The sequence below is a fragment of the Mustela nivalis genome, assembly GCF_964662115.1.
Source record: "Mustela nivalis genome assembly, chromosome: 5".
Classification (NCBI taxonomy): Eukaryota; Metazoa; Chordata; class Mammalia; order Carnivora; family Mustelidae; genus Mustela; species Mustela nivalis.
Genome location: NC_139024.1, coordinates 76,884,460 through 76,907,799, shown reverse-complemented (window position 1 = coordinate 76,907,799; position 23,340 = coordinate 76,884,460). Strand labels below are relative to the sequence as shown.

Genomic DNA, 23,340 nt, shown 5'->3' with positions numbered 1-23,340 from the left:
TTCTGGGGGGCCTGGATGGCTCAGTGGGTTAAGCCTATTCCTTCCGCTCAGGTCATGATCTCAGGGTCCTGGGATTGAGCCCCGCATAGGGGTGCTCTGCTCAGCAGTGAGCCTGCTTCCCCCTCTCTCTGCCTGCCTCTCTGCCTACTTGTGATCTCTCTGTGTCAAATGAATGAATAAAATCTTTTTAAAAAAATGTTCTGGAAGATAAAATGATTGAATTTTGAAGCAAAGTATGATTTTGGGAGAGGGAGATGTCTTTAGTGATTGACTTTAGTATTATCTTTGCCACATCTTTCTATAGGAAAAAAATCAAAGGCTAATGTAATACTTTATGCAGGATATTTAAAAATGTGTCACATTTTATTTGTGTTAAACAAATTTTCTCCTCTTTAGTCAATTTTAAACTAGAAATTTAGATCTTTAGAAATTTATCCCTTTCAGTGATTTTTAAGGAAGAGTTACCAAGTTGTAAAAACATCACCACGATTCAATTTTAGAAAATTTTCATCACCCCCAAGAGATCCCTCATGTCCATTTATGGTTACTCTCTGTTCTCATACCCAGCTTCAGGCAACCACTAATCTCTTTTCAGTCTTATAGATTTGCCTTTTCTGGACATTTCATATAAATGGGGTCATACATAATACCTGGTCTTTTGTTTATGGCCTCTTTCACTTAGCATGTTTTTGAGAGTCATCTATGTTATAGCATGTAGCAGCCTTTCATTCCTTTTTATTTAATAGTTTTCTATTATATGGATATGCCACATTCTATCTATTCTTCAGTGAGTGCTCGTTTGGATTGTTTTCAGTTTGAGGCTATTAGGAATCATGATGCTAAGGACATTTACATTTAAATCTTAGTGGATATATATGTTTTCATTTCTCTTGGGTAAATAGACTTAGAATTGCTGGGTTATATGATAAACTTATGTATAACTTTGAAAGAGCATTATAGAATGGTATTTATGTAGAAGTTATATATTTATGAAGTGTAGAAAATTCTGGAGAAGTGTTTCTGACTGGATCATATATGATTTGATAGACATTTAGACAGAAGGATAGAAGAGGAAACACTTTGTTTCCTTTAAAATTTAGAGTTTAAATAATTTTGAAAAAGAAGTAGTACTTCTCAGAAATAAAATATTTTAATGATAGTTGTTTTGGAGCAGTTTAAGATTCATAGCAAAATTGAAAGAAAGGTGTAGATATTTCCTGTATACTCTGAGCCCCCAGACATGCATAGCTTTCCCTTATCAAAATCTCCCACAAGACTGGTTACATCTTTTTGTTACCAGTTACATTTGTTACAATGGATGAACCTACATTGACACATTGTAATCATTCAAAATCCATAGTTTACCTTAGAATTCATTCTTGCATATTCTGTGGGTCTGGAAAAATATGTAAGGACAAGCATCCATCATTAAAATATCATACAGAGTATTTTCATTGCTCTAAAAATCCTCTGTTCTCTGCCTATCCATACCTCTCCCCAATTTTTTTTTTGTTTTGATGCTTAATGAATGTAAATCAGGCCTAATGAAGACTAAATTTCCTTTAGCGTCCACTGAAAATGGAAAAGAAAGCAATTTGAAAATTGTGTTTTAAAAGTTGATGAGACTCAGAACTGAATGGCTTGGTAGTAAATTCAATGGTTTTCCATTCCTTCAATACAAGATTTTAATTGAGTTAAAAAATCTTTTTTTCCAAATATTAAAAAACCCTGTATAAATCCTGTAATAAAATAAGCATCCTTAGCCATGATTTTACAGAAAACTTTTAAGTAATTAAACCTATTCTATCCTTAGATATAGAGATCTAAGGCCCATGATTGATTTGTGAAAGGTACAAAAATCATGTATTAAGAATTAATTAAATATAATCAAATAATCCAAATCATGTATTATTAAATTATTATTTAATTAATTTAAATCATGCATAATAATTAAAATATGTATTAAGAACAAATCTAGGATTTCTGTATTTTTGTTTTAAAACTTTTGCCATTGGGGAGCCTGTGTGGTGTTGGTTAAGTGTCCACCTCTCGGCTTCATCTCAGGTCATGGTCTCAGGTTGTGAGATCCAGTCCTGCATCAGGCTCTGCTCTCAGTGTGGAGTCTGTTTAAGACTCTCTCTCCCTCTCCTTCTGCCCACCCCCCAAACAAAACAAAACAAACAAAACAAAACAAAACAAACTTCTGCCATTAGTGCAATGCTCTTCTGAATCTTGTTGGTCTCAGAAATTTTCATATTAATATGCTGTATGTACTTTTTATAAGTCATTATCAGTTAGTGGCATTACATAAAGAGAACATACTCAGAAAATCAAAAGTGATTATTATTAGTTTTAATTTTTATTGGAAATACAATTGATTTTGAGAAATCAAATAATCTACTTTTCACTGCAGTAAGATAAACTATTTTAGCTCTCAAAGGCAAAAGCAGTGTTATGCCCAGGAATTGTATGTTCTGGACTTTATAAATCAGAGCAGGTTTGTGTCCTTCAGTCACTCCTTTTTTCAAAATATGATGGCATCCAAGAGTTGGGATGTCTAGTTAGAAAAGAAGTTCAGAGCTGTCTAAATAAGAATGAAATGATTTGGATTTGTATATATTCATTTTACAGGAGGAGGTAATCTCACCTAGGATCCTGGATCAGTTAGAATAGGATTTCTCAGACTGCAAAGAAGATCAGGGATATAGAGACACATAAAGATTATGTAGTCTGGAGCCAAGACAGCTTGAACACTTGTTAGAAGCTTTTACAGGTAAAATAAGTGGAACTAAATTTTTTTCTTCTATCTCTTAAATTCGTTCTTCCCATAGACCCTACTTCCTGCTAAGCCCTAATATCCACCATGTTGATGAAAAAGAATCCCCATTTTGGAATATGGAAATCATCATGGTTAACTCTAAGGCTTTCGTTTTTAAAGTGGTGAAGTAAAGGAGGAAACTGAGGTCCAATGTGATAGTTTCAGGAATAAAACCATGGAAGACAGGGAAGAGTTAAGCAGTGTTCCTAAACATGTGTCTTCTTAAATGGCTATATCATTCTTTACTTCTGGACTTCTAGACTTTATGGGCTGTGCTAATATGTGTCAAAATAAAACAATATAGGGTGCCTGGGTGGCTCAGTTGGTTAAGCAGCTGCTTTCAGCTTGGGTCATGATCCTGGAGTCCAGAATCGAGTCCTGCATTGGGCTCCTTACTCAGTCTCCCTCTGACCCTCTCCCCTCTCATGCTCTCTCTCTCATTCTCTCTCAAATAAATAAGTAAAATCTTTAAAAAAGAGAAAACTATATATATAGTTTTTTATGTATATATAGACTATTGTCTATAAATATATATATTTATAGATAAATACAAATATGTATATAAATATATATACATAAATTTTTAAATTGTTTTTAGAGAGAGAGAGAACAAGTATGAATGGGGGAGGGGCAAAGGGAAAGGGAGAGAGAATGTTAAGCAGACCCCATGCTTAGCACAGAGCCTGATGTGGGACTTGATCTTGCAACCCTGCAATCATGACCTGAGCTGAAATGAAGAAGAGTTGGATGCTTAACCCACTGAGCCACCCAGGTACCCTGAAAACAGTATCTAAAAATCAGCATGTATATGTGTGTGCATGGACTTGTGCACACATAACTAAGGATGGCTTACAACTCATGCAGTTGTATTAGTTTATTATGTTTGTTTATTTAAAAAAATGAGAATAAGTGCTTCTCTCATGGAGTCTCTGGAGCCAGATACATGGAAATTTCAAAACATTGAAATAAACCCCTCTTGTCTGCCTTTCCTAAAGAGGCCTTGAAATCTAATAAAAAGCTAGATTGTAGAGATGATGGATTTTTTCCACATTCTAAAGGTTTCTAAAGGGTCCATTAAGCCAAAAGAAGATATTATAAAGTCCAAGGCTTCCACAGAAACCACTCTGCCTCTCAGTTCCTACATCCCTGGGAAAGGACATCTGTCATAATTGTGTTCATTGCAGTAAGGGAGAAGTAACAAAAATAAAAAGCAATTCTACATCTTTCTAATATGCCGTGACACTGTGTACTTGTATCTATAGATACTCTTCTAGCTCTGAGGAGGCTGAATTTGAGGGGATTGTAGTAGCCCAAACAAGAGATGTTAAAGAGTAAGTCAGGGATTAGGGATAAAGAATTAGAGATGCACAAGAGTACCTCAAGTCTAGAAATGTTAGAGACTGAAAATAATGAGGCTTGATAAGTGGTAGAGGAAATTAGAGGGAGGTGGGAGTGAAGAGTGCTTCTCAGATTCTTGGCTTGAGTTTTGAGGCTGTACGAGAATGAGGGCAGATTTGGCAGTTTTACTGGGTTGGGTAATGTCTCCTCAAAATTCACGTACTTCTCGATCCTCAGAATGTGACCTTATTTGGAAAGGTCATTGCAGTTGTAATTGGCTAAGATGAGGTCATCCCAGAGTGGGATGGACCCTTAACCCAGTATGACTGCTGGCCTGATTAAGAAAAGACTCAGAGACGAAGACACTTAGAGGAAGACAAACACATGACAGTGGAGGCGGAGATTGGAGTTATGTAGCTGCAAGGGCTTTGCCAGCCATCACCAGAAGCTAGGAGAGAGTCGTGGAACAGATCCTCCTTCAAGACCCCCAAGAAAGAACCAACCCTGCTGACACCTTGATTTTGGGTTGCAGGCCTTCCAAGCTGTATGGGAGTAAATTCATCTTGTTTTAAGGCACTTAAACCAAGTGACAATTTGTCATGGCAGCCCTAGGAAACTAATATAGTGGGCATGGGGGAAGAGGATGAGTAAAAGAGGAATCAGAGGTAAAGATGCCCAAGAGGCTGTTCTTTAGGAAGCGTACTTTTAGCTGACGTTTCAACCAGGAGGTAAATATAATAACGAGGCCTCCATGGCAAGCACATGGAATGAGGAAGAAAATGGGAGAAAATGGAAGCCGGGGAAGTAAGTTCTTTTGGGAGCCCAAAAAGAGAAGCTGGAAAGGGCATTGTCATAGCAACACAGGTATGTAGAGCATCAAAATGTGTGACATAATCAATAGGTCATAGTCACAGGATGAACCAGTAGGAGAAGGCCTGAAAGGATATTTTATTTGACAAGTAGAAAGGCTGTATGATTGGGAGGGAGAAACCAGATTTTATTGGGTAAGAAATGGAAAGTAAGGGAATGGGGTTAGCCAGTGTTAAGTACTCATCCTGGGATTATAGCCAAAAGATACAAGAAAAAGATAGATGGGTGGGTAGTGGGGGTCAGAACATAGGGTCAAATTAGTTTTTAGTTACTGTTTCAAGGAGAACCTTGGTTCTCTCTTTAGATACCATGAATAAGTGATTAGAAGGTACAGAAAAGATAATTCATGAAGCTGATTTCCAAAAGAGGTAATGGGATTAGAACAAAAGTAGAGGTCTTCAACATAATATTTTTCGATTAGTAACACAAGATTGAAATTTTCCTAAGGGAACATGATTATTTTTTCTTTCAGTGGAAATGATTGTACATGATAAGGGAATGAAAGCTTCTTCTTTTTTAAAAAAAAATTGATAATTTTAGAGAGAAAGAGAGAGAGGGAGAGCACAGTGGGGAGGGCAGAGGAAGAGGAAGCGACTCAAGGGGAATCCTTCTGAGTGCAGAGCCCCAGGCAGGTTTAATCTCAAGACCCAGAGATCACAACCTGAGGTGAAACCAGGAGTTGTAAACAACCAACCTTGATTACCCAACTTCACCACCCAGTTGCCTTGGGGGAATGGAAACTTCTATTTACTGAGCAATGTACCAGGCCCAGGCTAGGTGGTTTCACAAATTTTATTTATTCTCCAACCTGTGGAGTTGGCCTTATGGCCCTATTTTCTAAGTAAGTAGGTGAAAACAACATCTATTCAAAGTCATTTAATAGAAAGTGGCAGAGTTCAGATAAAAAGACAGGTTTGATTGGTGCCTAAATTCACAGCCTACCATTCTAACTCAAAATACTCCGCTCATTCATTCATACTGAACATTCTTTAAAAAAAAAAAACCCAAAAAACCATTTATTTATTAACACATTATTTACTTTATATCTTCCTAAATTAGCCATCTGTGAGTTTTTTTTTTTTTTTTTAATCATAGCTACAAATATTCAAATCTTAACCACTGGTTTTATTTAAAAATTATTTTTAAATTTTTTATTTTTTATAAACATATATTTTTATCCCCAGGGGTACAGGTCTGTGAATCACCAGGTTTACACACTTCACAGCACTCACCAAAGCACATACCCTCCCCAATGTCCATAATCCCACCCCCTTCTCCCAAACCCCCTCCCCCCAGCAACCCTCAGTTTGTTTTGTGAGATTAAGAGTCATAGTTTGTCTCCCTCCCAATCCCATCTTGTTTCATTGATTCTTCTCCTACCCACTTAAGCCTCCATGTTGCAGAGTTTTTTTTTTTTTTTTTTAACTTGTTGTTGTTGTTGTTTTAATGAAAGCTGTGCACCCACTGTGGGGCTCAAACTCGTGACCCCAAGATCAAGAATCATGTGTGCCAGGCAGGCACCCCATTTTTTTTCCTTTTTCTTTCTTTCCTTTTTTTTTTTTTAAAGATTTAATTTATTTATTTGACAGAAATCACAAGTAGACAGAAAGGCAGGCAGAGAGGAAGGAAGGGAAGCAGGCTCCCCGCTGAGCAGAGAGCCTGATGCAGGGCTTAGTCCCAGCATCCTGGGATCATGACCTGAGCTGAAGGCAGAGGCTTTAACCCACTGAGCCACCCAGGCACCCCGTACTGAACATTCCTAAGTCACTGCTGAGCATGACACATGTCCTGTGCTCCTCCTCATTATTAGTTGTTAAAGATGGTTACAAAAAAGCAATGTGATAACTTGGGCAGTCCATCCACTGTGTCCTGACATAGTCAAAGTCCTGTACCACTGAACCAGGTTTGGTCTACTCCAGGTTATTTCAGGTTTTTATTCATTTGTACCATATGGATTTGACAGTGAAGAAATGAGACCAGTCTACAACATGGGGTGTAATTTTTTTTATTTGTTTGCCTCAGGGAAGAGTGGAAGCAAGGTTTTCAGGAGGAAGTGAGACATATTTTCCTCACAGGGTAGCTCCCTGAAATGTTTGTGGAATTTTGCCAAAAAATATTAAGGCTCAGGTAAAACCCAGCATGAGTTGTTCCAACTCTGAGGATTCCATGTTTTGGGTTCTAGTTTGAATCCTTTGACAAGACATATAAATCTTTCAGTTTTAATTGCAAAATGTGGGAAACAAAGCACTTATTTCCTCATAGATGCTTATTTTTATCAATTTAAATAAGTACCCTATTTTATCCTCTTTTGTTGAAAACTTTTTATATTATCAATAATTAGTATTGGTTTTAATAGTCAATAGGTTCAGTCTTCACTTTGCTGATTTTATCTAAATATGAGCCACTTGAAATATGGTTTAATGAAATAAGGATTTTGTGTAACGACAACAGTTTATGCTTTATCTAAAAAAATCTCAAATTATCTTACAAAAAAAAATTGTTGGGGAGACTGGGTGGCTCAGCGGTTAAGCATCTGCCTTCAGCTCAGGTCATGATCCCAGAGTCCTGGGATCAAGCCTCACTTTGGGCTCTCTGCTCAGAGAGGAGCCTGCTTTTCCCTCTCCCAATCCCCATGCTTGTGTTCCCTCTCTCACTGTGTCTCTCTTTGTCAAATAAATAAAAATCTTTAGAAGAAAAAAAAAAGATTGTTAAAGGTTTACATTATTTGTTAACTTCTTTCAGATATTTTTATCATAAGGCCATAATGTAATTAAGAATATTTAAAGATTTTTTTTTTAAGAATATTTAAAGATTTTTAAATTTCTATTTTAACATTCAATACTAATTATCTTCCAGTCTTGGCACATTTATAAGATTATACTTTTATAATCCTATTGCAAATTTTTAAAAAAACTGGCATTTTTCCTTATGCAAAGTGACCCATGAAATAGTTTTTGGCTAGGTGAACTTTAGGTATGAAACATAATTTTCCAGTTTTCCAAATGGGTACATTCTAATTTTGCTCCATCCTGTGGTAATCATTGATTTGAGAAATGAGAGAACAAAGGAAAAACATACTCAATCCATTAAAATACATTGCTTTAAATATTAGCAATGTTCAAATGTAGATTTCAGTTTTACCAAGAATAATATGTGCTTACTATTGTAAATTCTTCACCAAAAATCTCAGATTCTTACTCTCATCTTTTTTGTCAATTATACCTCGTTACATTATAATGAGTTATTGTACATGTTATTTCCAGACGAGGTAATGTTTGCTACTTAAAATACCCAGTTTTAAACTTAATTTTTTTAAAAGATTTTATTTATTTATTTGACAGACAGAGATCACAAGTAGGCAGAGAGGCAGGCAGAGAGAGAGGAGGAAGCGGGTTCTCCACCGAGCAGAGAGCCAGATGCGGGGGCTCTATCCCAGGACTCTGAAATCATGACCTGAGCTGAAGGTAGAGGCTTTAACCCACTGAGCCACCCAGGCGCCCAAACTTTAAAATTTTTAAAGTGTTTTTGAGGCAATATACATTGCAGTGAAAAATCAAGAAATTTCAGAATTGTATTAAGAAGAAAATAGGCTCTCTATATGTTTCCACCATGAACTATAAAATCCTTTGCACATATGTAGCTTTAAAAAACCAAAACTGATGTAACAGATACCATATCTCTCACTTAATATATCATCTCATATATGTTTCCTAGGCAACAAATTATATTTTTAATGGCTGCATCGTGTTCTGTTACATTTTTAACTAATCTTGGTAAATATGCAGAATGTCTCCAAGTTTGGTTTTATTAACAGTGTCATAGTAAATAACTTTGTTCATAATTTTTACACACTTCACATACCTTTTTGATTAACTCCTTTGAATCAATTTCTTGACATAGAATTGGTAGGTCATAACATATTCACTTTTTAAAGACTTCTGATACATTTTGCATAATTTCTTTCAGAGGGCCTATAAGATTTATACATACTTCATTGAACTCACTGTGGTACATACCCTCCCCAATGTCCATCCTACAGCCACCCTATCCCTATGACCACTGCCCCTACCCACAATCCTCAGTTTGTTTTGTGAGATTAAGAGTCTCTTATGGTTTGTGTCCCTCCTGATCACATCTTGTTTCATTTATTCCTTTCCTACCTCCCAAACCCCCCACGTTGCCTCTCAACTTCCTCATATCAGGGAGATCATATGATAATTGACTTTCTCTGATTGACTCATTACACAGCAATTTTAAAATTGCTTTATTTATTTATTTATTTATTTTGCCATTACTCATTTAGGGAGCATTGCTTTATAGAAAACTTACATTTTACAGATGTCAAAGCTATCCATTTCTTTTATAGTTTTTTATTTTGTTGAGCTTGAGAAGAACCTTCCCACTTATAAAATATTCACCTACTTTTTTTGGTAGGACTTATAATTTTTTTTAATTTAAATTTTAATCCTTTGGAAATTATTTTAGTAGTCATTGAATGAGGGGATCTACCTTTATTATTTTACTATTTTATTTTATTTTATTTTTAGTGGTTAGTCTTGTCTTGAATCCATTTGTTCTATAACTGATTCTTTTTCCACTGATTTGAATCTGATCCCATGCCTCCTCATACTTGTACCTCCTGGAGCCCACATTCCTCATAGCTGTGCCGACTATCCTGTAGTCCCAAGCGTGCCACTCATATGCTTTTTTGGCCACTGCTCTTGCACATGACTGCGGGCTCTTTGATTGCCTGTCTGAACTGCCTTGATCCACATCTGTCACTCACCACCTCACCCCAGAAGGAAAAAGAATTCCACTCCCTATATCGTAATTGCTATAACTGATTCTTTTTCCACTGATTTGAATCTGATCCCATGCCTCCTCATACTTGTACCTCCTGGAGCCACATTCCTCATAGCTGTGCCGACTATCCTGTAGTCCCAAGCGTGCCACTCATATGCTTTTTTGGCCACTGCTCTTGCACATGACTGCGGGCTCTTTGATTGCCTCTCTGAACTGCCTTGATCCACATCTGTCACTCACCACCTCACCCCAGAAGTAAAAAGAATTCCACTCCCTATATCGTAATTGCTAGCTCTTCTAAAATTTCCATATTACTAGTTTTGGAACATAGACTTTTTTTTAGCCCTGCAAAACAGATAATTTTCTAATGCTTCAAAGCTGTTTTCATCTTTTGTCTACTCATTTTTTTCTTGAAGCTTTATTATGCTTTGTGCTGTCTTTCCTTGACCTGATCTTTGCTTTTTGTTCTTCAAAACCCTTCGCTCATGCTCTCTGCAACACCTGTTCAATCAAAGTAAACTTCTCTTTACTTCCACTTTTTTCCCTAGCTGTGAAACTTGGTATCTCCCTTCCTCTGAGCTCTTTCTGTTGGATACTGTTTAATATTTCATAGTTCACAAATCTCAAGGCAGAGAGGTGGGTCACATGCCCTCCATATATCCATATCCCACCTCTAAATCGTTATTTCTCCACTCTCTTTGACTCACCCCAATTTCTTGGAGCCATCTGGCTGTACTGCCCTCTATCATTACTCACTCCTATCATCTACTTACTACTTGAACAAAACCTTCCTTCACTGAACACTCTAGCGACTGGTGTCCAGTCAACTTTTCCCAGCCTTTTTCTGTTCTCAATCTGGGTGGCTTCATATCTACATCTAACATGACCTCTCAGTTTTTGATCTCTACAACTCAAGCAGTAACCTTTACTATTTCTCACGCAACCATTTCTGTGGCCACACCCTGGACTTTTTATTATATGAAATTATTCCTTCCTACCACTTCAAATTCAGAAACTCTCTAGGCATAGCACTCTCTATTCTTTTTTTTTTTTAACACCAGTCCAAAGATTCAGACGTATACTTGTCCTGTGGGTTCATTAGGGTGGCTGATTCTTTGACTCATCTATTTGCACTCTCCATACTCTTACTGCCTAGAGTAAGATGTTTCAAAATGGATTCCATGTTTCCATCAGCACAAGTCAGTGAAGAACCTAAGAACTCTGTGTTGTTCTGGCTCATCCCTTACCAGCTTCTCCCCTACAACTACAGCACCTTCACACCCTCATCTGTTTTGAGTCCTTCACGACTTAATGTCCCCATATCATCATGTTTATGCAAATTACTGGAGGAATCCACATACTCTCAAAGAACATGAGCAACTTTCCTGGCTTTTCTGGGCCTGAGAGGTTTCCCAGGATGCTATCTATGTAGAGTACATCCTTGACTTAAAGAGCCTACACGTTTGAAAATTTTGAAATCCCTTAGTTTCTTTTTATATATCTCCTGTCTTCATCTTCATGCCCTGCTTAGTGACAAAAGAGCTATCAAGAGCCCCTGGCCTAAATTCTCAAATTCAGATTCAAAGAGAAAAAGTATTTTTACCTAGTAGCTTTTGTACCAGTCCTAAGATGGACAAACTTGCATCATGAACCCATTCTGTAAGCATTTGCTGGGTTGGAAAAATGTAATAAGCTTTTTGGAGCAGGTTTGAGTCACGTACCACTTCTGAACTAATCACTGTGGCTAGGTGCATCTGGAGCTCAGATTTGTAAGATATGAGTCTCAACTTTATTCTTGGAAACAATTGAATCACATGGAGTAAATATAGGAGGAAGCCTTCTCAAAGTGGAAATGGATGTTGAGAAGAAATTTTTACTATCCATTAAACTGGTGACACACAAGTTAAAACGGAAGCACAAATGGGTGCTGATTAAACTTGTAAGACTGTCTTGTGAGTAAAGACTGTGAATCTTATTAGTGCATAGATTTTGTGACATTTACTTAGCAGCATTTTTAATATCTTGATTCTTGACTCCATTCTTTGTAGTTAGGTTACAAAAGAATTAAGCTTTGTATAAATAAGTTTTGTTTGTTGTAATCCCCTTTAGTCATCATTACTGGATTTTATTTTAAATTCTGTCTGTTAAAATAATTATTTTGAGGATAAAAAATAGATAAGGGAACCCTTCTTTACACAAATACTTTTGCAGCTAACATTTAAGAAGACATTAATAGAAAACAAGAAAACATGTTGACGCAGGATTTGGGAGACAGCAATAGAAATTATAACTAAACTAAAAAAGCTTGATTGTGAGACCAACTCAGATCTTAATTAGTCATGTGACCCTGAAGATGTCTTTATCTTTTCAGATTTCAGGTTTTTGTCAACTTGCTTATACTAATATGAATAATAGGATTTAAGTTCTTCATCATAAAATCAGCACATAGCAAAAAGTACCTGAATTATTCTATTAGAGTCTGTCATTCCATATTTTAATGCTACATGTGCCCATTCATTTTCAGGTTCATTTCTCTAGACGATTATGGATGTCCTTCATTAAAGCTTTTAATGGGGGTACCCGGCTGGCTCAGTTGGTGGGACATATGATTCTCAATCTTGGGGGTCTTAAGTTAGATCCCCACATTAGGTGTAGAGATTACTTAAAAATGGAAGTAAATAAAGTGTGATAGTACTTAAAATAAAAAAAAAACTTTTGGGTGCCTGGGTGCCTTCAGGTCAGGTCATGATCCCAGGGTCCTGAAATGGAGCCCCAAGTCAGGCTCCCTGCTCAACAGGGAACCTGCTTCTCCTCCTCCCTCTGCTGCTCGCCTGCTTGTGCTCTCTCTCTGTCAAATAAATAAATAAAATCTTTAAATAAAATAAAGTAAATAATAATAGAAAAAGCTTTTAATGAATTTTGGAACTCATCACATGCATCTCTGATATGAATACTTAACTAAATTAAAATAAACAAGTATCTATTAAAAAGCACCTCTTGGATCAGTTACTTGTGGCTAGTGATATAGTACATACAAGAAAGAGTGAGACTCTTGTCTCTTGTATGTACACTTAGAAATATCTGTTTTGAGAAGGCGGGGTGAGATAATATACACAACTTTCCTGCAGGGAAGACAGTAGTAAAGACCACAAAAGAACTAAAGAACTAAAAAGTGCTGTGGGGTTTCAAAGAAGAGAAAGATAAACTTTGAGATTAATCAGAAAGACTTTATGGAACATACAGTAATTGGGATGATCCTTGAAGGACTGATGGAATTTCAATGAATAGGCAAGACATCCCTGATTGAGAAAACAGCATGAACAATGTTACAAATACAGAGAAGAGTGGGACAGAGACTTATGTAGAATTATTTAGGGACTGGGAAAAGATAAGGGTAGAAAGATACATTAGAGTTGTAGTGATGAATCTTAAATGCTGGCATGAAGACTTTGGACTTAAATTTTTAGTTAATTTGCATTCTCACAAGTTTTTGAGTAGCAAGTCATACAATCAGTGCTGCTTTCTGAGTCAAAAATAATTATTTTGACAGTTTCTTTAGATAAGGATAAATACAGGAGTGGTGTACATTTTTTTAAAAAGAAACCCGATAGAGAAAAAATGGTTATTAGTAGAATTGGTTTAATATAATAGAATACTAAAGGATTCTGTTTTATGGCCAATTTAATATTAATTGATACTGTCAAGTAGCTGTCCAACAAAAGTAGTATAGTTTTAAGTTGGATTAATAGCAGTGTCTTATCCAGAACAAAGAAAGTCGTAGCCCAGCTCTGTTCTGCTGTGGTCAAATTGTTCTTCTTTTCCACCAAAAAATTCCCAGAAATCTAGAGACATAACTCAAATTGCTCCATAGAAAAGGGCAGTTTCCCTGAAATTTTGTACTTACCTGTTCTACTTAATTCTACTTAATAATGTGTTTATTTTATTTTAATATATAAATACACTTTAATATATAGACTATCAAGTAAGACTCCTTTGTTATGCAAAATTTATCACGGGGTTGTGAGTACTTTCTGACACACAGTCAAATACTTCCAAGAATACAGGTTTCCTAGTTTCAGAAGTGCACAGCCTTAGCAGTGTGTAGACCCCACAAGCTCTTAATAGACTAACAATTCATAGGCTCACAATGCAGATTTCCATTAATTAGGGTTTGTGTTGCATGGGTTAACCTAGACAGTCATATTACTGCTAATGTTAAAGTCTTTGGTGATATGGTTGCATAATCATATATGTGAACTTGTTATAGAAAAATCCTGAAAGCATTGTTACATTTGAAAATGAAGGGCTGTATGTCCAGCGCCTGAGGTGGTGAGGTAAGAGGTTGAGCGACTTTGAGATATTTGGTGCACAATTTTGAGATACTAGCTTTGTTGTGACATTTGTGGGCTTTTGTGTTTTGTTTGGTCATGTTCCTATCTTTAAAATTAGTGCTTTGAGGGACACATGTGGAGGAAATAAAGTTTTGTGAATTACTATTTAGGAAATTTTAAAATTAGAATAACTTTTCCTTGCTTTTTATTTGGCCTTTAGCTAGTTAATTTCTTTTATACTCTCTTCTCTATTTCAGTTACACCAAGATTTCTGTGAAAAAATTTTAAAATGTATTTATTTACTGAGAGAGGGAGAGAGCGCACACATATGAGTGGGGGGAGGAGTGGAGGGAGATGGAAAGAAAGGAAGAGAGTGAATCTCCAGCAGACTCCCTGCTGAGCATGGAGCCCAACACTGGGCTCGGTCTCAGAACCCTGAAATCATGACCTAAGCCATAATCAAGAGTTGAACACTTACCCGACTAAGCCACCCAGGCATTCCTCTGCGAAAGCCATTTTAAGAGTTACTAATCTGAGTGGCAAGTTTTCTTCCTAGAGACTAGCTCCAGACCAGCCTTTAGTGATTTGGTTGCCAGACCATGTAGTTCCCTTGACTTTCATGTTATTGTAATTACAACAGAATGGGCACAAACAATCTGGTTATTTTAGCCATAATACTGAATGGATTGCATCAATTCAGAGATATCTGCTTATTTGCCCTCAATGATTCATCATAGTTTATGGAGAAGAGGACCAGCCCCAAAGTCAGGAGGTTAGTTTATTTTTGTTTCTTAGTAAATTGTTTAAGAGGTTAAAAATGCCCAGTCCTCGTATATTTTACCATTTAGCCTCGGTGCACAATTTTCTTATCATTATTAAACTATAGTATAAACTCATTCTTAATGTTAAGGAATATGCTAGGCACTGAGGAAACCAGGTTGAACAGAATAAGTCCCAGCCTTTGAGCAACATGAGATTAATGTTAAGTAGGGAAATAACTGTGAAACAGTATGACCAATGCCATCATGGCTGTATGAATCAGGAATAAAGATGCTCAGAGGTGGTTATGAGTAATTCTAAAATCAGAGACAGTTTCTCAGAGGAGGTGATGTTATTGTTACATCTTGACATCTAACCAGTAGTTTGCCAGGCAAAGGGGAATGTGTTCTGGTAAGAAAAAAGAGACTTAAAATGTGTGATGTTGTTTAGGGAACTATAATTAAATCGCATCGTGGACTGAGCAGATGTGGCTGGAAGTTTGATGGGAAGTAGATTCAGAAGTGCCTTTCATATCCTGCTAAATAGCTTGGACTTGACTGATGGTTTTAAATGAGCACAGCAGCAGAATCCTATTTGTATCTATGGTGTACTGGCTACAAGATCATGTCTCTTGGAGCACCTACCTCTTCCTCACGATAGAGATCTAAGGGACAGTAAAGAAGATTGGGTAAGGCTGTACTCATGCACTGATGTGTAAGTTTTTAGATTGATTAGGCCTTTGTCCTAAGAGGTAGGTTGGATGTAGATGGAAAAATATGACAATTTAGATTTCTTGAGTGCAGAAGGAGATATCGAAATTGAAGATGTAAATGTGGGTTTAACTATTGATTAGAATTGAAAGTCTTTCCTAGAAGCTGTACTTAGAGTTATGTGTTGAAATATCTTAGGAACAGGCTTGGAAAATTCTTATGTTTTTCCCATTTTTTGGTCTGTTAACAGACGATATCTAAATAGCAAAATTCTTTGAAATTATGAAAGCTTTGAAAGCCATATTTTAAATGTGATTGAAAAAAGAATGACCTCCTTTATGCGTGTGTGCGCTTTTTTAAATAGACTTTTTTGGCCACAGATTTTGGCTCTGATGCGTTAGTTTTCTGTCAGTTTCTCTAAAGATCCAGGGATAGAGTTTAAATTAAGGATACATTCCAGAGTACCCTTCAGGGGAGGAACTAGCTGTGCTCTGATTTTTCTTTAGCGACAGTCGGAGAGCATTCTGAGAAATGTGTACGGATTATGTAATTAGTCACTTAGGGCCCTTGGCCTCCTGTTAACCTGGCCCTCTTGAGAAGCCATGCTCTGGGAGCAGCTGGGTCAGACTCAGTGCTGCTGTTGCCTAGCAGTCCCCGAGGAGCAGTCATAAGGGGTTGTTGCCAGGCAACCAGGGGACCATGGTGGTGGATTATCCCCCACGGAGTTTTACAGTAGTGGGCCCGCCCCCATGGACAAAACAGTACAGTCTGGCAGGGGTCCAAGTCTCCCTGAGAGGCACAAGGGTTGTTAGCAGTAAGTATTTGACCTTAGAATCAAAGATGATAACTTATGTTCTATGAACATGCAAGCAATTTATGGAATTATTGATGTAAATTTAATTAAACATGAACTGGGAGCAAGTCAGGTAGCTGTCGCAGCCAGAGTTCCCATTTCAAATACTTCCTTCCCAGTTTTTTTCTCCTTTAGGCTTAGTTGCAAGGGAAGGTTTCTGGGTAATAGAAAAGTAATTTTTCTTTATGCCTCATGGAATATGTAACTTCCCCTATTAACATTATTTAGCCAAAGTAAATATTCACATTTGAGAGAAATCAGCAAGCTAACTCTGGTCTGGTCAAGTCAGAAGATAATTCACCAGGCCCACATCTTGTTTTATTTTTACTATTTCACACGATGCATAAATGACTCTTCAGGAGAGTTGATAAAATGTCAGAACTCGTCAGCTTTCATAAGAAGGCTGAGTTCTGCTTTTAGGTTTTAAAGTTGCCTTTGTTGAGCACTGGCTTCTCCTGAAGATCCAAGCACATATTGTGGAGGCCAAAATTGAGCTCTTTAAATATCTTGGAATAGTGCACAGTTGCATCAAAGGCTAAAGTACGAAACAGGGGAACATGCGGCTGTCAGATTTGAGAAATAATTAACACTGACCAGTTAGAGACAAATGATATGAATGAACCTTGTTTCCCTTCATCCCACTTAGTTTTCATCTAGTGCTCCTGGCCTTGGGCTGTCACTGTTTGCCTGCTGCTGTGGGGACAGAGGAAGCTTCTTTGTTGCATTAGTTTCTATATTCTTTGAAGGAACTATTTTCTTTAAAAATAACAAGTTAAGATGTGGTTCATATACACTATGGAGTATTATGCCTCCATCAGAAAGGACGAATACCCAACTTTTGTAGCAACATGAACAGGACTGGAAGAGATTATGCTGAGTGAAATAAGTCGAGCAGAGAGAGTCAATTATCATATGGTTTCACTTATTTGTGGAGCATAACAAAAAGCATGGAGGACATGGGGAGTTAGAAAGAAGGGGGTTGGGGTAAATTGGAAGGGGAGGTGAATCAATGAGAGACTGTGGACTCTGAAAAACAATCTGAGGGGTTTGAAGTGGCGGTGGCGTGGGAGGTCGGGGTACCAGGTGGTGGGTATTATAGAGGGCATGGATTGCATGGAGCACTGGGTGAAAAAAATAATGACACTGTTATGCTGAAAATAAATGAGTTAAAAAAAAATAACAAGTTAAAAGCTTAAAAATTCCTCTCAAAAATTTCACACAGAGTTTTGTTTTACACACATAATGCACACTCACTAATGTGTCTAAGCCATTCAGTTAGAGGACTACTTGGATATTTATATCATAGAAATAATACATAGAAAGTTTTAATGTTTTCTAAGATGTATTATTTATAGCTACTTACTATTTATAAGTGATCATTTTGCTCTTTTTATTGTATATATCATTGGTAGGAGTATTCTATTTATATAAAGTTACAGAAGAGTAGTAATAAATCTAAAACATTAAGCACAGTATGTACTGAGCTTTATTCTTTTTGACTTCAATGAAGTACCCATGTCATTTAAATTTCCCAGTAACTGTATATGATGGGTACTATTATTAAGATTATTTTACATGTGGGGAAGTGTAGGCCTGCCCAGAAAGGTTAGGTAATGGGGCCAAATGTACACAGTGAAGATTGGTAATCAGAAAGTATGTCTTTAGAATATGTGCTCTTGATCATTACAGAATACTTTATGTTCCATGTTGTTTCATGAGGGCAACCTAGTGGGTATTCACAACGGACTTGTTTCAGGTTCTAATGATATGATGAGAGAATGCAAGAGAATGCAAACTAGGAAATCACTTTACATAACTAAAGTTTGCTTATTTTATGCTATGGGCCAGTAGTCCACAGAAGGAAGCCTTTTAATTATGCTTCTTTACATCCACTCAAATTCTGTGAACGTGTAAGATAAATTCAGGCACTTGGCATTGAAGTTGTTTCTCTTCAGTATGAGATGAGAGGTATATATATACATATATATGTATATATTGGTGTATGAGATGTGCAAGAATGGGAAGTGGTTAAAAGAAAAATTAAAGGAAATGAATAAGTGAATTGTTTTTGCATCAATTCTCAAAAAAATATATTTCCTACAGCTTCGAGGCAAAACAATGTGTTAAGGAACTACTGTTTATTTTATTTTATTTTATTTTGGAACTACTGTTTAGTCATAAGAGGAAAATAATATAGGGGAAAAGCCCCAAAAGAAAATATCCCAAGAATGTTGTGAAGCATCATGGTGCATAGTGGATCAATCAAAGGCTTTAGAGTCGGATAGAACTGAATTTGAATCCTGTCTCTGTGGCTTATCAGCTGTGTGACCTTGGGGGGAGGTATCTCCCCATTTCTAAGCTTTGAAAAAAGTCGTCTATGTGGTAGATTATGATGAAATGGAATAAAATGTTAAGTATCTAGCAAGACTTATCACACAGAACCTGTGTTTATTAAATGTTAAAACCCCTTTGTCTCCTCTCCCTCCCCATAGCAGCTCACTGACAATGGAGTAAAAAGAGAATTATCCTGGGGACCAAAATGGTTAAGGGAGTTTCATAGTGGGATCACGGGGGCAGAATTTGTCAACATTAAGACAAAATTGGTCAACTTTGCCAAATTCCTATATAAAAGCAGTTGTACAGTGCAGGCAGTACATTTTTAATTAGAAAACTTCATTTTACTTTGCCTATTAAAAATGTTTATGATATCGACTTGAATCTAAGAGGACAGCTGACTGTTTAACTATTTGTATTAACTGAATGGAAACATGAATAGATGTCTGATTCTTAGTCATTTTCATCGGGTCCTATTAATTCATTCTTCAGCTACTGAGGCTTCATTCTAAGAATGTTTAATAATTTCAGATAAATTAGAAATATGACATGTAGGTAGCATTTTATTTTTCTCATTTGTATATATTCCTTATCAACTACTCTAGCTATAACCCGTTTCTCTCCTGAAAGGGTTTGGGTTTCTTCCGCGGTATCTACCACATGATAGACAACTATGTTTGCTGACTGAATTAGGAGAACAGGTTATCTAGAATTCTATATATGTACAATAGCTACTAAAGCTTTTGAAATTATAGCAGTTGCCGAGGATTTCATTAGCAGGTTGGTTTAAAAACTGTTATAGAAATCAAGCATATAGGACATCTGGGTGGCTCTGTTAAGGGAATGCTTTTGGCTCAGGTCATGATCCTGGAGTCCTGGGACCCAGTCCTGCTTCAGCATCAGGCCCCCTGTTCAGTGGGGAGTCTGCTTCTCCCTCTGACCCTCCTCCCTCTGGTACTCTCTCTTCCTCTCTCTCAAATAAATACATAAATCTTTAAAAAAAGGAAATCACTCCTATCTAGTAGGAAAAATATGTTGAGTTAGTAAGTAAGTTGAGTTAGTGAGAGGGAAACTTAAGAATAAGTAAGTAAAGGAATTTGAATAAAATAATGCTAATTTTATTGTAAAGACTTTTATATATGAATACATGAGTTTTCCATATTTTCACATTCAAGGTATAAATTTTTCTTTTTAGAAATACATAGAGCAAGGGTGAACACAAAACATTTGCAAATCTTTAAAGTTATGATGTATCTTTTTCTCATGCAAGTAAAGATGTATGAATTTTCCATTCAGTAATCACTAATTGAGTATTTACAGTATGTCATGCTAAGTCCTGCGGATGGATGAATAAAACATTACCTCTCAGGATGTTCACAGGCTACTAAGGAAGATTGTCACACACAGTGCCGTAATGCAAAGCTGACCATGGTTAGCACATCAGAGTTTTGAACATAGTGATTTAGTGGCCGGGATTATGATTAGTGTCAAACTGGAGGAATTCCAGAGAGCTTTACAAAAGGAGCAGCGTTTGAGCTGGAATCCTTTAAGGATGGTCCAGAGTCTGCTAGTGAGAGCAAAGGGTGATATGCATTCTAGGCAGAAGAGCAGTGTGTTTTTTATATGGCCTATTTGTTCAGTTCTTTTGGCACCTGTTGTTAACCCAATATGGCCAAGGGGTTCAAACCAGCACATCTTATCACATCTTGTGCAAAGTCTCATGCATGGAAGGTACTCAGTAATTATTGGTTTTGAGTATCTGAAGGAATAAACGAACACACTTTTAGATCCTTCTAAATATGTGACAATAATTTCAAAAAAAATTGTACTTCATGGAAGCTTATTTTCTTTACCTGATTATATCTATGCAATTTAAAGGAGAATTTAAACATTGTAAAACTCTGATTAACATTCATCTCACCAAATTTTAGGAAAATAGAGCTTGTGGTCTTTATTCCTATCACTCTGCCCTTCTTCTCTACTTTCTTTGGTTTGTTTATATGCATGAGTTCAAATATATTCCTCCCTCTTTATTTTATTATTATTATTTTTTTAGTCTAAAAGAAAAGCATCCTTGAACTGAGGCTACAGTGCTGTTTATATATGAAGTGATGTTTGAGTTGATATTTTGTGTTTCCTCTTTAGAAGCAAAACAAACTCATCCTGTTATATATATTCCACATTTTCCAGTTAAAACCTACAGCACAAGGATAGAGAATAGGCAGATAGTTCATATTGAAAAGGGTCCACTAATGTCTAGAGTAATCATTTGGGTTTTAAGGAGATTGCATGAACATTTGTGCCACAAATGACAGCTTATTTTAGTTATGGTAGTTTCAGCCAATTAAAATTTGTCACTGTTTTGAGGCCCTTCTCCCTTTCTTTCCTCTTTAGATTCATCATGTTTTGGAAGTCCAAATATGTTAGATTATGATTCCTTTGGCATTTTTCTCTCTCTGGAAGCCAAAACAAAACTCTTTAGAACATCGCAGTCCCAAAGGGAAGCTGCAAGACTTAAAAGTGTGATCACAGCTACCTTTTCTAGGATCCCAGTCTGAATCTAGGGTTAACACACAAGAAGCACAGTTTTTATCTCTGCAGTCCTTCAGGAAGGGTAATAGCAGTATTGCACATTTGGTATTTTATTGTATGGGATCACCCTTGATTCCCAGAACAACCTAGAGAGATAAGCAGGATAAATATTTCCATCCCCATGTGATAAGCAAGGCTCTGCCATTTACCTAAGAAGAAAGGAGAGATGACTCGTCAAAGTCAACAGGTGACAATGAATGAGCTGGAACTAGAACTAAGGTCACTGCTTCTGCCTCTTTATTACAATGTCCTTAGGGCATTCTTGTGCTCTGGGTTACTTGTAAGCTATGAGGAAATATGGAAAGCAAGGAAAAAGAAGTGTAGTGACATTATTTGAAAACTGTCTTAAAAGATGGCTAGCATAGTGCTGTTGGCACTTGGGAGACAAGGTACTTTATTTCAGAATAATGATTCAATATTTCCACTATGTATAATTCTTGGGATTCATACAAATGGAAAGTTCAGTGAGTGTCCCAACATGAATGATCTGTGGAATATGGACTGGAAGGGGCATGTGTCAAACCAGAGAGCCTAGTGAGAGATATCTTAACATGTTCTAAGAACTGAGGGGTTGGAGGAAGGTGTGGGCCTGTGGGAATGGAATCGGAAGAGTGAGCTGAGGATTTTTCTGAGCCTGAAATAGACAGAACTTGGTGGTTTATGAAGAAGAGGGGAGAGGAGAAAACAGCAGACAGCACTGGACTCCTTCCTACTTCTGTCAAGTTAGACAGAACATACAAGCATAGGAATATTGTTATTGGCCCCACATTTTGTATAAAAAGGAACAAGACAAATCTCTGTACCATGAAACATGGTGCGCTTCTCTAGAACAACTAGGCATTTACCACATGCTCAAATACGTGAAAGGGGTGCCTGGTTTGCCCAGGGATCAGTTGAAGCCACCTCCATCAGGAATCTATGTGGAAATGAAAATAACCAAGTTGTTTTCTGTATTATTAGTTGTAAAATAGGGACTTTTGATATATAAGTACTGAAAAGGATATTAACAGGAAAACCAAACAAGTGGGTCGGGTGCTTATTCACAGCAAATTTTCAAGTTACCTCTTGATGTCAAGGCAATGCATGTAGGCCAAATCTTATTGAGGTTGTTTTCTCTTCCAGAATTCCAAATATTATGAGAAAAACAAGGTCCTTCCTCCTTGGCATTGGAATTTAAAGATGAACTGCTGTGGGGATTTATTGCTTTCAAAATCACACATTTGAGAAAAGTTGTCAGTCAACTCATGAATCTATTTCCAATAGAAATTTGAAAAGCTGAAGAAAAATATGTATCTTGCTATATTGTTGATTTTGCTATTTAGTAAGAATGTGTGTGACTGCTCTTGTTAGACAGTCTTGGAAGCAAAACAGGAGAAAGATTACGCAGAATACAGTTGATGAGTTTGAACAGTGAACAAATGAGAAGAAACACGCTCCTCATTTATAAGGGAGTATTGAGCTGCTGATGCAAGGAAATTTATCCTCTTCCTGCTATAAATCAGGAGAGTGTAAAAAAGAAATCAGGATGGGGAATGAAAAAATAACAATGAATGGTGTTTTAAAATTGTGTGGCATTGTGGTGTTAAATTAGACAGTGTTATTGCCCAAGGCGCCATTTGTTCTTTTCCAAAGTAGACGAGGAATGAGAGATGTTAATCTTAATAAGTCTTTTCCCCCCTTTGTTTCTTTCAGGGATCACAGTATACTGAAAAGTACTCAATCAAGAGAAATCTGGGGGAAGCTGGGAACCATCAAGTTATTGAGGCCACACAGGGAGCAGAAGGACAGACGTAGGTAAGCTTTTGATCCATTGATCCCGCTATTGAGGATGTCCCTAAAAATGTCTTTGTTACTATAAACCCAGATGACAGCAAAGAAGAGCTACAGTGGTAGGTCTTTATTTTAGAAAACAAATCAATACAGTCTAATCAA

General features: G+C 36.8%; 1 protein-coding gene and 1 long non-coding RNA gene across 14 annotated transcripts in view; both read left to right on the top strand.

Moving 5' to 3' along the window:
• Positions 1 to 23,340, top strand: part of LOC309864468 — a 664,253-nt gene that overhangs the window by 95,249 nt on the left and 545,664 nt on the right. The window lies entirely within an intron of this gene.
• Positions 1 to 23,340, top strand: part of PKIB (cAMP-dependent protein kinase inhibitor beta) — a 108,988-nt gene that overhangs the window by 2,895 nt on the left and 82,753 nt on the right. For 6 of the 9 annotated variants that reach the window (XM_082730003.1, XM_082730002.1, XM_082730007.1 and 3 more), the window contains exon 2: positions 23,101 to 23,202. Coding sequence is in view for 2 of the 9 variants with exons in the window: in XM_082729999.1 (XP_082586125.1) it covers positions 23,101 to 23,202 (102 nt within the window). In the remaining 7 variants the exon portion in view is untranslated. Of the gene's footprint in view, positions 1 to 8,367; positions 8,491 to 14,664; positions 14,933 to 16,354; positions 16,444 to 23,100; positions 23,203 to 23,340 lie in introns of those variants that run through there. The other 3 variants (XM_082730006.1, XM_082730005.1, XM_082730004.1) reach the window with 3 other exon arrangements.